General features: G+C 38.9%; 1 protein-coding gene across 4 annotated transcripts in view; it reads right to left on the bottom strand.

The window, feature by feature from the left end:
* Positions 1–775: 775 nt before the first annotated feature.
* The window catches only part of CEP95 (centrosomal protein 95), a 35,864-nt gene continuing 22,228 nt past the window's right edge, over positions 776–14,411 (bottom strand). For 3 of the 4 annotated variants that reach the window (XM_061144400.1, XM_061144403.1, XM_061144404.1), the window contains 13 exons: positions 13,669–13,862; positions 11,983–12,095; positions 11,667–11,796; positions 11,090–11,243; positions 8,363–8,502; positions 7,517–7,606; positions 6,574–6,703; positions 5,642–5,811; positions 5,454–5,528; positions 3,752–3,904; positions 1,698–1,844; positions 1,364–1,435; positions 776–1,107 (listed from right to left, as the gene is read on the bottom strand). In XM_061144400.1, the coding sequence (XP_061000383.1) occupies positions 931–1,107; positions 1,364–1,435; positions 1,698–1,844; positions 3,752–3,904; positions 5,454–5,528; positions 5,642–5,811; positions 6,574–6,703; positions 7,517–7,606; positions 8,363–8,502; positions 11,090–11,243; positions 11,667–11,796; positions 11,983–12,095; positions 13,669–13,862 (1,745 nt within the window). In that variant the 3' untranslated portion in view covers positions 776–930. The remainder of the gene's footprint in view (positions 1,108–1,363; positions 1,436–1,697; positions 1,845–3,751; positions 3,905–5,453; positions 5,529–5,641; positions 5,812–6,573; positions 6,704–7,516; positions 7,607–8,362; positions 8,503–11,089; positions 11,244–11,666; positions 11,797–11,982; positions 12,096–13,668; positions 13,863–14,411) is intronic. The other variant, XM_061144402.1, reaches the window with a different exon arrangement.

The raw sequence follows: 14,411 nt of genomic DNA, 5'->3' as shown, positions 1-14,411 counted from the left end.
GTCTCATGATGCTCTAAATTTGGCTATCCAGGGAACTCCTGCCTTCCTAGAGGCCCCACCCTGTCAGCTGCCATTCCAAAAGGGCAGCACGTGGGACCAGAGCATTGGGTTCACCTGCTCCTCTTCCCTCCAAGGTGAGCAGATCCCACCCTGTCATGCCGGCTGGCCTCCCTGGGCCTCTATCCTTGTTCATATATTCTTCTCTCTACATGCCCTAACGGGAGCCTCTCTTCTCCCTTCCAATCCTTTTCTGGTGCCCTCTGCCATTCTCTGGCTTTGGTCAGCAAAGTTCCCATTTCCTCAACTGCTCCGAAGCCTCCGCGCACCTCCTGGCCTTTTCAGAAGCCCTCCTATTCAGGAAGGACATCACCCCGAGCGAGTTTTCCTTCTTCCTCCTCTGCTCACCAGAAACAGGGCTGGTGTGCTCCTTCCCACCTGCAACCACGAGTGCTCTGCTGAGCACAGATGGATGATCTTACACCTGTCACCCCTCCCAAATGACAGAGGCCATAATGCATAATTCTTATCTTCCAGCCTCCATGTGACCAAGTTACACAGACTTAACCATCGCATTTTTAAGGTTTAACCCTAAGACCCACCTCTAATGACAAGCCCACACTTTAGCTCTTTTCTGAATTAGAGATCTTTTTTTTTGGTCCTCAAGTGCTGTTTTGTTCACCTAAAGCAACAGGCTTCAGGAGCTGGCTGCTCAATTGAGGCTTGTTAATTGCTTTCATGCACCTCTTAGTTTTAGGTCAAATTCAAAGCAGTAAACTTGAAGAAAACAGTATTTATTTTAAAAGTTATTTCATAAAAAGTACTAATCAACATATAGATAAGTCATTCTGAAATGATTCTTCTGGTTTAGATTGTTTTACTGGCTCAGTTCTAGCTCTGCCCTGGTGAAGTCCACACTGAGGAAGTCTGGCATCATAGGAAGGGATTTTTACTGTACTGAAAGGAAGCCAAATGAAGCCGACATTTGAAGCGCTCAGCTTCCAATTCCCGGAAAAAAGCATCGTCGTCGTTCTGTGTTATCATGTACTGCAGTTGTTGAATTTCCTTCTCCATCTTAGATCTCAGCTCCCTCTTCACCTTATATAACATCTAAAAGAGAATTCATGTCATCTTGCTAGTCACAACACCCGATCCAGCCCCCATCTATTTTTATTCCCTCTCTACTTTCCTAATCATCAAGCTTCTGCAGTAATTTTAATAATTTAGCAGCAGCTCTAACAGAGATCTGAACAGTTAAAGTTAAAATCACAGAATATAGGTTTTGAATTGTTGGTAGATCTTATTAGTATCCTCTCCACTTCTATTTCTCAAAAATGTAAATAAATGATTTCTATCTTATTATTACCTGGGCCTGTGATTTCTCTCTGGCTTTGAGCTCTTGACGTTCCTGTGATATGGCTTCTGCCAGCAATGAAAACTGTTTACAGGGAAGAAAAAAAGCAAACCTTATATTTGTAGTCCAAATATAACAATTATGTTCACAGGCTTAAAATCTTAAATCTTAAAAATCTTAAAATCACAGGCTGAAAATCAGCAATATGATTCTATACTGTGGTCAAGCACTAGCTAATTTTAATCTTAAGTTTCAGTCAGTCTAACCTGTGTAGTGACAAGTTCCGAATTAATATAGACTCTGGTCAAGATTCCATCAGAATGTAAACTAGCAGCGGTGAGCCCACCTGGTCTTTATAGTAGTTCTCCATTGAGTCCAGTTCATTCTGGTGCTGTCTCTTTTGTTCATCTCGCTTTTCTTTGGCATAATTTCTTAGGTCTTGTAACCTTTGCTTTTGGATTTGTAAACCTTCTTCAAACAGTTTCTTAAATATCTGTTAATTATTTAAGTCAGAAAAAGTTAGGCAGAATTTTCATGGTGGAATAAAATTTTGCCCAACTACAGGTATGCATACTGAATGTATTTCACAAAGTTTTTTTTTGGAAATAATAGCAAATAATACTTTAATATTCTACTATATGGATATCACATTTTATTAATTTACCAACTGATGGACATTGGTAGTGTTTCCTCTTTCTGTCTGTTACAAATAGGGCGGTTATAGTATGAACATCTGTGTATGGTTACCTAGGGGTGAAAGTGCTGGATCATGTTTAACCTTATGAAGCGCTGCCAGACTGTATTCCAAAGTGGTTGCACCGTTTTATAACCCCACCAGCCCTGCATCTGTGTTCCAACTTCTACATCCTTGCCAATACTTTATTTTAGCCATCTTTATGGGTGAGAGTTTATGTCACTGTTGTTCTGATTTGTATTCCTTCAATGACTAATGACATCTTTTCCTGTGTCCTGAAGGTTCTTTGCTGCAGCCGTATATATAGGAAAATAACCCTAAAGCAGAAGTAAATGTTACATGTGCATAGTTGAGGGCCACATTGTTATTATTTAACAAGGCCACAGATAACAATTGTTCAAAGGATCTGGATATGCCCACTTGTCCTCCACTGATTAGGTAGGAGTTCTTGACCAAAGTACAGCCATGCATTCATTAGTCAGTGGTATTACCTTAAGTGTGAAGTTATTAAACCTCTCAAAGTAAGTATCCTCTAGAAATGAGGATAATAGTATGACTCCCTTCAGAGTATTTAGTCCCATTCAAGTAGAATTACCCTAATGTTTTACTCTAGAGATGAAATTTATTGCGAGTTTGGAATCACAAGCTTGATAAGGATGAAATAGCAAGTATCCTGTGGAAAGATTTCACAGCAAACCTATCCATTATTTTCCTGATTTTGAGTAGAACCTGAGGTCATGTAATCACACTTAAAGTTCCTGTCTCAGAACATGCGACCAGCCCCCTAAAGCAGTTATCCTGGAGAAATACCGACACACAGGAGGTCAGAGGGAATTAAGACTTCACATTAAGGTAAGTGCAGTAGAGATTCAGATGACCCACAGGCACATGAAAAGATGCTCGACCTCACTAATTATTAGAGAAATGCAAATCAAAACTACAATGAAGTATCACTTCATGCCAGTCAGAATGGCCATCATTAAAGTCTACAAATGCTGGAGAGGGTGTGGAGAAAAGGGAATCCTCCTACACTGCTGGTGGGAATATAAGCTGGTGAAGCCACTACGGAAAACAATATGGAAGTTCCTCAGAAAACTAAAAATAGAATTACCATATGATCCAGCAATCCTGTTCCTGGGCATGTATCTGTGCAAACAAATACCATATCTGTACAAAGACAAATACCATATAATATCACTTATATGTGGAATCTAAAATATGACAAGTGAACCTATCTACCAAAGAGAAACAATTACGGACGGACAAAACAGACTGGGGTTTGCCAAAGAAGAGAGGGCTGAGGGGGAGGATGGAGTGGTTAAACTGGGGTTAGCAGATGTAAGCTTTTATACACAGAATGGATAAACAGCAAGGTCCCGCTGTATAGGATATTTGTCAATATCCTTTGACAAACCGTAATGGAGAAGAATGTATGTATAACTGAGTCACTGCTGTAAAGTGGTAATTAACACAACTATACTCAATTATAAATCAACTATACTTCGATTTTAAACAAGCAGTAGAGACTGAGAATAGACCGGGACGCACTATGGTGGTGATAAAATGAGGTGTGAACAAGCCTGGACTCTAGCCAGCATCTCAGACTTGCATTCAAATTAGGACAAGAGTCAAAATGAAGGTGGTTCAAAAAAGTAACAGACAAAATTTATCTTTTTAAATGGATCAGACAGAAAAGCCATAGTTACCATTTCTTCCCGGCTCCTCATTCTCATCATTTTTGAACGCAACTGAACTCTATAATCATCATAATATTTTCGGGCACGAACAATCTGCTGTCGATTTTCTTTTATCTTTGATTGGGTTAATTTCTGCTTATGAATTCGGTCCTTGAAGTCTTGCTAAGGGAAAGGGAAAAAGAGGTAAGAACAAGAGGAAGACAGACTCCGATGTTCTCATCTACCCTGCTCCCCATCACCATGTCTTCAGGCAGCAAGCTAGCTACGGAGGGCCCATGGTCTGCTGGCTGGGCAGAGTGTGGCCCCCAGAAGCCTTCCAGTCTTTTTGGTAGGTTCATCATCAGAGTCAGAAGAGGTGCCCCTGAGTCCAGTGGTTAAGATTCTGTGCTCCCACTGCAGGGGGCATGGGCTCCACCTCTGGTAGGGGAAGTAGGATCCTGCATGCCATTTGTGTGGGAAAAAAGAAGAGCCATCTCCACTGAGCCCCTCTCAAACAAGCATCTCATCTCCCTGTTCCTCCAGGAGGTCACCTAAGTAATACCTAGATGCCCACTTAAAAGTAGTAGTAAACTGGCATTCACAGAAGATGCAAAACTAAGGAAATCGGGTGATATCTTAGCAAAGTGGTTAGGATGAAATGAAGTCATGAAGGAAAAGCCTTCAAACTACCTGTCCAGACACGTGTTTTCTTCTCCCCAGTGCCAGAGTCCCACATGCAATTCCTGATGCTTCCCCTTCCTTCTCAGGAACTGTTCAGCTTCAGTTCTCGCTGCTTGTCTCTACTGGAGAAGGAAATGGTGACCTCCTCCAGTATTTTTGCCTGGAAAATCCCCATGGACAGAGGAGCCTGACAAGCTACAGTCCATGGGGTCTCGAAGAGTCGGACCCAACTGAGCGACTTTATTTTCACTTTTCTCTTTCATGCACTGGAGAAGGAAATGGCGACCCACTCCAGCGTTCTTGCCTGGAAGACTCCCAGGGACGGGAGCCTGGTGGGCTGCCGTCTACGGGGTCACAGAGCCTGACGTGACTTAGCGGCAGCTTGTCTCTATCCTCAGTCTCTTCCTCTGGCTTAGTACCGTCTTTGATCTCTGGCCTCTCCCTTCACGATACTTAAGAGGATAACATTATACTGTATACGATTCTTAGCCCAAATTATAATGGAGGCATAAATAACCTCAACTTTCTATTTGGGGCCTGAGAAAGAAGGGGGAGGACAAAATAAACACTTGAGTTAACCACCTGGAACCTGATGGGGCTCACAGGGACAGACCTGGATTAATATCTAAACTTGCCCTTGCTGACTATGGCAGGACTGAGGGCAAGTTAACATTTCAAAACTTCAGGTTTTTCATTTCACAGAAAACATCTCTAATGTGTTACTATAAAGACACTGTATAGGGAGGGAGGTTCAAGACGGAGGGGACATACGTATACCTATAGCTAATTCATGTTGATATTTGGCAGAAAAGAGCAAAATTCTGTCAAGCAATTACCCTCCAATTAAAAAATAAATTAGAAAAAATAAAACTGTGTTTATGAAGCAGCTAGTACCTTACCCTCACATCAATGTTGGTTAAAGACCTAAATGCTTCCACAGGCAAGTGCTGGAGGTATGAGTCAGTAGGGATACTGCTCAGCTAGTACAAATAAAAGTAATTAATTAACTTACAAATTCAAAGATATAATACCCAGTTTGCTCTTGACATACCAGTCTCTTGTTATGTTCATATTCTTTCTTGATAAGCGCAGTAAGGAGGTCATGCCTTCTCAAGGCTTCTTCTATCTTTAAGTGGGATGGAAGGGAAGGGGGTTAATAATTCTGTTCACTAGATTATCAAGGATAAGCCCTGCATCTTTTTGCTTTATATTTCTATGCTTAATTGACAGCTATCTTACTTCATCCTGGAGTTTCTTCTTTGACCGATTTTCTCTGTATGCATCTTTTTTGAGTTGTTCAACCTGTGCGATTTGCTGTTTCCACATTTTGCTTAGTGTTTGGCCAGAAACATAGAGAAATGGAAACTGCTCCAGCATCAGGGGCAGGAGACTGTGTTCATTCACTTTCACTGCAAGGTAAAAAAAATTTTTTAATCTGAGAAACTTGCTGACAGCTTTTAGGAAGAAATCTCATTCAACCTTCAGTCAAAGCTTATCTAAGTGATATGGCTCTGAGCCTGAAAAGAACAAGTCTAAAAGTATGTTATTACTTTTGCATTCCTTTTCTGATTGGGACAAGCCAACTACTAGTAAGGATGAAAATAAGCTGAACATTTCTGACTGAGGAAATGCTGGTCTCATGAAGTCCATCCTAACTGCTCAGCTGATTCAGTGCCTGGGGTGGATGCTCTGTGTGTGGTCAAACAGACTCTCCAACCCTCCCAGGAGGGAAAGTCTGTGTCTACTAGGATGTAGTTAAAAGGTCAGTGGTCTTTGAAAATGCACTTCCGTGCCAACTCTCAATATACAGGAGCTGGATAGGCTCTCTGCTTACTTTGGAGCATCCCTTTGGTTCTACCAACTTCCCAGAAACAAAGAAAAGGCAGCCAGCACTTAGTGAACAGAGAGAGAAGCTGAGGTTGGAACAGCAGGTCATAGCCAGTGCATTCCTTTGTGCCAATGTATTGGCATATACTTAAGTGTTTTAAAGAAATGGCTCATTTAAGAGTTTTATCTCTCTCTACAAAAATTTAGCATACAGCAGCAGCAGAAGAGGGCACTTTGTCCAGCTCACTGGTAGATGTTAAGTTTTCAGTGCTGTGTCCTTGGCAGGCAGCGTGCACTTTCAAAGGATGCCAGTTTTCCATAAAGTACAATTTTGTGGTTCTTACTTGGAACTGCTTTATTTGGCTTTGGCAAGCCACCTCTTGGACTTGGAGTTGTGGTTTTTCTAGAGTAAATCTTCCAGGGTTGACTTCGTTTTGGAGTTCCTTTATGAACAGCTTCTCTGTATATTTTTTCCTTAGACATAAAACAATAGAATGAGAAGTCTAATAGCTCTTTCATAGATCATCTTAAATATTACATATTAGCAAAAATAGTCAAGATAATTTCCAACCAAACTACCTTACTTCAGACTTCTAAAATTTGGTTAGTATTTACCTACTTTAAGTTAAATACCTCTTTAGTTTCTGGCAGCCCTTGGAGTTTGAAAAAGCACTGAATCTTATTCAAGTTTCCTAGTTGCCACAGTGCTACCCCCTAAATACAACAACTGACCATGTTCTGATGTGCTTGCTTCTTTGACAGTCTTTTCCATGTAGATTACAAAAGTTCTAAAACAATGTTTAGTTATAACCATACTATATTCTATATCCTAGTGTGTGAACATTTTAGCGTTAAGCATTTTCTTCCCTGCTTTCATTTAGCTTCTGTAACTATTCTTTTGAAAGGCAATGAAAACTTATGCTTTGGGTTTGTTCCAACCAAGCTTAGAACTAGGATTTTCTGTCTTCTCTTACTCTCCCTCCTTAACTTGTCAGCCCAGACTGTCTTCAAAGCCTTGGTGAACTGATAAAACAATAGAAGCCCTTAAAACTGATTGAAGTTTCAGGCAGGCAGGAAAAAATACTAGTGCTTCTGGTACCACATTTTAGCAGCTTGGTTACCCTATGAATAAAAGAAAATCCACATCCATGAAGTGAAATTCTGCTTTTTTCTAAGAGGCTAATGATTAAGGTTCTGTTGATTCTTTTTTCCTTTTAAAAAGATCATCTCTGTACTTTCCACTGATCTGATCAAATGGCATTTATTACAGTAGAGACTTTTACCCACTGTTTCCTCCTCGTCATTTATTCCTAGAGGTCCAATATTCTCTTGAACTTTATTTCTTCTTAGTTCCTTTTCAAATGCCTCGGTTATTGCCTACAGGGGAAAAGGCCATGTGATATTATAGTTCTTAAAAACATACAAATGAAAATGAAGAAAAAAAAAATCTACCTAAGACTGCCATTCAAATCACTTTTCTTAAAAGTTCCTTTCAGGCTACTGATCAATAAATATATATTATTTAACAGATACCTAACTGAGACATAAAACTTTACCTAATGTTATTTTTTTGTTCCCACAGTTTATAATTATTTTGATACATCCTTGGATGGAAGTTACATGTTGAATTACATACTGAGTTAGTTTTCACCATGATAAAACATACTATAGCAATAAACTTAAGTGTTCTAAGTTTATGCTACATGTCAAAATCACTATTCACAGCAGAAAGTCTTCCTCAGTAATCATACATTCTCCTGTTGAACCCTAACCACTTCCTTTCATTCCTGTCTTGGGCATTTTCATCCTATCTGTAACTCAAATCGTCTGTCACATTTAATCCCCCTCAAGTTCTCTTTATTTCTAAACCTCTCCCTTAAAATATCAGTCTACACTGATACACTTTCTTAATCCACTGTAGTTATATAAGGTTAGTTTTCTTAGAGTTTCAGGAGTACAAGTTTTATAATGGGGGACATAAAAGCCATGTCACATGATTTTGTCATCCACTCAGCTCAAGAATCTTAAATGCATTTTATGCCTTTAATCAACAGCATGTTCACTGTAGCATCTGGCTGAGGATAAATAATGGTAATACCTGCTGCCTAGTAACAGTCAAGAGATAGGATATACCTTTGCTTGAAATCGGCGGACATCTGTTTCTTTTGGTTTTCGCTGCCTTTTTCTCTCCACCTGGAATTGTTTGTTTTTGTTAACTGGTGATGGAGAGAGTGAATGAGATCTGGAGGGTGCCCTTCTATGCATGGCAAGTCCTGCAGCACAAGAGAGACACGTACCGTGAGTTTCTGAGAGCTAGAAATGTTAAGCTGGCACCAAATGGTTGATTCTCACTGAATCCAAAGAGACTGTGAATGTACTAAATGTACTCTCCTCTAATTTCTATGTTTAATCATACCAAGCAAACAGACAAATGCACAGAAATATGTACTCAAAATGTTTCAAAGAAGTACTAAATTTCTATATTCACTTTTGGGTTGAAAATGGAGCAACATGTGGAATGCCTGCTGCACACAAAAGCCTATACTTAGTACTCTTGGTGGTGGAGAGAGAAAAAAAAAAGTTATACCATCCTAGTGGTGTGTCTGCTAACCTTTTACCTATGTAGGCCCTGAGAAGGGAGATCTAAGTGTGTATGTATGTATATATATACACACACACATACACACCCCTTACCCTTATAAAGCAACACCTTATACACAGAAGTTATTTAGCATTTTTAAGCAGTCCTGTTCTTCCCTAGTGATCCAGCCCTCATATTCCACACTGCCTGCGAGATCTAACAAATTACTTCCCTCCACATACTTTTTTATGTCCATTGTTTACAGACAGACTTAGGAATCTGCTAGTTGTGAAGGTGGGGGGGGGAGTCTGTGCCTTTTAGGAAAAGCAGATAATTCAATACAGCTCTGACATCAAGGAAATTTGAAAGGTTTGATAACTTTCTAAATAAAATTTTCCAGAGAAGTGTCCTCGAGCTTTTGTCTCTTTACTCTCTTAATTTAAATCTTTCAAGTTAACTAACTTGCACAATCTATTTTAAATGGTGTTTTAATAACATTTTTACTATGTCCACAATGTATTCTTCTTTAGAAACTGAAGATCCAATAAACATAACATTTTAACTTACAATGTGTTTTCAAAATGGTGTATGATGTACACGTATACCCCAAGGGAAACACGCACGTTACAGGATGAGGCTTCCTAGAGATTACCTTAGCCAAATTTCAGGGAAGAGAGGAAATAATCAAGACAAGGAAAAAGTATTCTTAAAGTTAAGGAAGTTCTGGATGAGAAATGGACTGTTTCTAGAGAAACAAGGGATGACCAAAGTAGATAAAAATGAATGCAAAACATGTAGAATTCTAGTTGCTGGAAAATGGGATAATTATTTGAACAAGCAGTAGGAAGCATCTGCAAGGATATGGCAAACTGGAAACTGTCATGCACTGCTCATGTAAGTACAAATGTGTGCGATCACTTTGGAGGGGAATTTGGCAATGGTAAGAAAGTGCAAACCTCTGATCTACCAATTCTAGTAGATGTGGATCCCAGAGAAACTTCTGCACATATTAAAGTTTTCACTGCAGAAGTATTTGTAGTTATGAAATCGGGAAGCAAAAAAAATCCACATACACCTAAATAAAAATACACACATATAAATGAGATACACTGTATGAAATCAGTGAAAAGTGTCAGTCACTCAGTCATGTCCAACTCTTCGTGCCCCTACACACTGTAGCCCACCAGGATCCTCCATCCATGGAATTCTCCATGCAAGAATGCTGGAGTGGGTAGCCTTTCTCTTCTCCAAGGGATCTTCCCAACCCAGGGACTGGACCCAGGTCTCCCACACTGCAGGCAAGATCCTTTACTCTCTGAGCCACTAGGGAAGCCCTGAGAATACTGGAGTGGGCAGCCATTCCCTTCTCCAGGGGATCTTCCCAACCCAGGGATCGAGCCTAGGTCTCTTCTGCATTGCAGGCAGATTCTTTACCATCTTAGTCACCAAGGAAGAATGAACTCGGTTACACAGTAGTTATAATGAGTGAACCAGAAGTAGGAACAGATTTCTAAAACAATGTTAACAGGAAAAAAAAAAAGTTGCAGAATAACATATATAGTATCTATGTAAATTAAAAAAATAGTATATTTAGACAGGTAACACAATGCTGTTAAAGAAGAAAGACAGGTGAAATGGGAATTGGTTGTATGACTCAGAGAACTTAAACTGGGGCTCTGGGACAACCTAGAGGGTGGACCAGGGAGGGAGGCGGGGGGAGGTTCAAGAGGGAGGAGACATGTATACCTATGGCTGACTCATGTTGACGTTTGGCAGAAACCAACATACTATAAAGCAATTATCCTTCAATTAAAACATTAAAAAAATTTTTAAGTAAAAAGACAGGAGTGAGAGGGTTCCAGTTCAAGATGGTAATATACAGGCTCCTGAATTCATTTCCTCCAGAGACACTAACATATACTACATATGGAATAATTTCCTCTGAAAAGAATCTAGACAGTAGCTGAGTGACTGAAATGACAAAAAACCCACATCAAAAAGGGTTAGGGCACACCCTCAACTGCCAGGAGCCATAAGAATGAAGAGAGTGGCTTGGACAACCACAGGTCTGAGAACCAACCAGGAGCGAGGGATGGGCTGAAGGCGAAGAGTCCTCTCCTGTGCAAGACTGCTCCTTCAGGACTGAGAGAGCGGCTGTCCTACACACTGCTCAGAAACCAACACAAAGGCAGGAAACTGAAGAAGCAGTAGAATATGTTCCAAACAAAAGAACAAGATAAAATTCAAACAGATCCTGATGAAATGCATACAGGCTTTACCTGGCCTTGGCTTCTTCGGTCCATACTCCACGATGCCATCACTGTGCTGAGACAGTGTCTCATCATTTCCACTTTCCACCTCTTCATTTCCAATATTCTCCTCTTCGGAGCCAGTCTTTTCTTTCATTCGATCACCCAGGGCACTTTTTAACATCTATCAAGAAAATCCTTTTTAACATCTGTTACTGATTTCAGCAGAATGCAAGTTGCAAGGATTAGACAGATATAACCTTCTAAAAGCTTTCTCTGATAATTAGGCACAGGTTCAGACACAAGTTTTCAGACGCTTATGCAGAGTTTCTAAAGGGTATTTATCAGTGCCACAGACTATCAGTTTCAATAACCTTAAGAGTAAGTCACATAGGGACTTAATATATTTAATCAATGATATCCCCAAACTACAGTATTTTATTTTCTGAAAATCAGAGCTCATCCGATTTTATACCAAAATGTCTTTAGTGACAAACAGAAACAATACATAGTTCATTAAGCTTAGCTCTCACCTGGGTTGGAAAATCACTTAAATGTTCACCAACTATGGCAATCTCAATACAGATAAGAAAAAAATAAGACTTGCCGAATCTAGTTCAGAGAGGCGCTGAGACAGTTTCTCTGATACTGCATGTAATTCTTGTTCTGTGAACCTTTTTCCTGCCCTCTGGGAGAAAGGTGAACCCCAGGATGAAACTGCAGCTCTGTTTTCATATCTGTAATAAAAAGTGATATGACATTTAAATAGACAAGCATACATTACTTAGTTCAGAACAACTGTAATACATGCTTTGCCAAATATTTCATACTGGCCTTCACAGCTAAATCTGGAGCGTATACCCTTAACTCTTCGAATCCCTTTGCAGACAATCTGTCAACACTGAAGCCTGCAGTACTGTTACCTTTTTCCTCTGGGAAGTTTCCTTATCCCAGGGCCTTGGTGCCGAGCTGAATACATTTCCTGCTTGCTATCTTCAGACAACTTGGAAGTTAAGGAAACTCTATTGTCTGGTTCCTATTAAAAACAAAGGAGAGTTGATTTGAAAAAGATATAGGGAAGACGTAAAAAACAACATATTGTGTGTGATGGGAAGGGAGGACCTGTGATAGAAAGCTAGCTCCCTTTTTATTCTTCATGTTTTGCTTTTTTAAAAACCCCATTTGTCAAAACACTCTACTGGTCACCAATGCCAAAGGAATGGAGCAATGTCTGTAAACTTGTCCTCAAAGAAAAAGCATGGCTCAGAATGTCATTCAAATATAAAGGCAAGTGAGGTGGTCTCAAATATGAAAACTTACAGAGATTATGGCTATACCTGGACAGTGAAAAAATGATCAAATCACAACTGGAAAGTATTAAAATCATCTTTCATATGAAGAAGTCAACAGAAACTGTTCAAAACAAACAGGCAAAACCTCTAAAATATGAATATAAATTCAACATTTAAACAATTTATATCTTGTTTTTTTTTTCACTTATTTTTATTAGTTGGAGGCTAATTATATCTTAACTTTGGAGGGAATCTTATGGAAAATATTTCCTGTAGTTAAGAAACATTTGATGTTTAATTATCTCTTTAATTTCACTTCAGTATCTTTTTCTTCTATTAAAGGAAAATTAAACTTAATACCTTTAAGTAAAAACTATATTATAATCACATTTAAAAAAAACCTTTTTAAAACTGAAGTTAGTGTCCCTCTCAAGAACAGGTTCAAAATGATTATTCCCATTTAACTGCCACCCGGTAAAGAAAGAGTATTACCAACAACTCAGAAGCCTTTCCACCACTCCTGCAAGCCCCCTCAAAGTAATCACTAACCTATGATCCCTTTCTCTCTTTATCCGTTCACCCTCCGATCTAAACTGATGCTCAGAATGTTTAGAATGATGGTCACCTAATGCTAATTTACTTTTTTGGTATTGTTTCAATTTTTAACAATGACAGTGTATCATTTTTAAAATACATTTACCCTTGGCATATGCATATACCTGTTGCTGGGAAAATAGGAAAAGGCTGTATAAAAAAGGCTTTTATTTTCAAAGAAAAGAGAAGACGTGAAAAGGCCAGAATGTTAATAGTAGTTCATGCTGGATTAACAGGAATATGGCTGAAAGATTATTTTTTATACTTTCTTTTATGTTAAATAATTTCAATTATTAAATTAGATACATACAATATGGATTCTGAAGCTAGAATGCCTGAATTCTAATCCTAATTCTACAACTGCTGTGTGACCTCAGACAAGACTCTTAAACCCTGTATTTCAGTTTCTCCATAAGAAATAAAAATAGTTTCTAGTTCAGAGCTGTGTTGTAAGAAGTGATTTATCCAATATTTGTAAAGTATGCAGAACTGTGCCTAACACAAAATAAGCACTCAGTATGTGTTGGCTCATCCTATTTCCCCTTTTACAGTCATCCTGTCCCTATCTTCCTAGGGAAAGAATGTGCAGGTGTATGCAGAGGTGAATTTTAAGAAGTACAGTGCTCTCTGGTTAGTGCAGTATTCTTGACTACTATTCTAGCAGAGACCTTTTAAATAAATCTATAGACTATGGTCCAGGTGAAAGCAAGCTTTTCCACTTACCACAGAAAATGCTGTGCCTTCTCCAGTAGAATTCACGGGAGGGGAGCAGTGGCTTGAACGCAAGTATTCTCTTCCTATGGGGTAGGGAGCGCGAGGCTCTGAAGGGTGGTAAGGTGGATGCAAAGGGACAGCTGACCGGATAGGCTCCCCTAACTTCCGAGCACTTGGAATCACATCCACAGAAGAAATTCCTGCTAGTTGGACAAATTAAAGTGGATAAGACATAAATCCTTTCACATATACATATACCCTATACAAACAAATGTACACACACACTATTTAGAAATATATTTTAAACTTGATTTTAAGAAAAGCACACCAAAAAGACAATGGAAATAGGGACTCATTCTCAATGAACAAGTAGGGACCTAATTAAATTAGGAAGAATGTAATTCTTATTATAATATTTTCCTAAAAATTTATTTAAAAATAATGAAAAATTACTAAAAACCTAAATGGTTTGAAGAATAGCTATATAAATTATGGTTCATCTGTATGTTATAAAAATAGTCAGCCATTAACTATGACTTTATATAATACTAACTGTATGAAAATCCCAGAGATAATATGAAATGAGAATATTTTTCAAGTTAATATAATTCAAAGACCACCAACTGATAAACTAGTGTATCAGAGACTCTTACTGTCCTAAAGTCTTTGAGAGGATTTAGATAATAAAATAGTGGATGCAAAACATATGACCAAAGACCATCTTAAGAAGACATCCAAGTTCATAATTAATA

This window comes from Dama dama, chromosome 5 (assembly GCF_033118175.1).
Source record: "Dama dama isolate Ldn47 chromosome 5, ASM3311817v1, whole genome shotgun sequence".
NCBI classification, from domain to species: Eukaryota; Metazoa; Chordata; class Mammalia; order Artiodactyla; family Cervidae; genus Dama; species Dama dama.
Note: the sequence above shows the minus strand (reverse complement) of the source record. Positions and strands in the feature narration are given on the sequence as shown.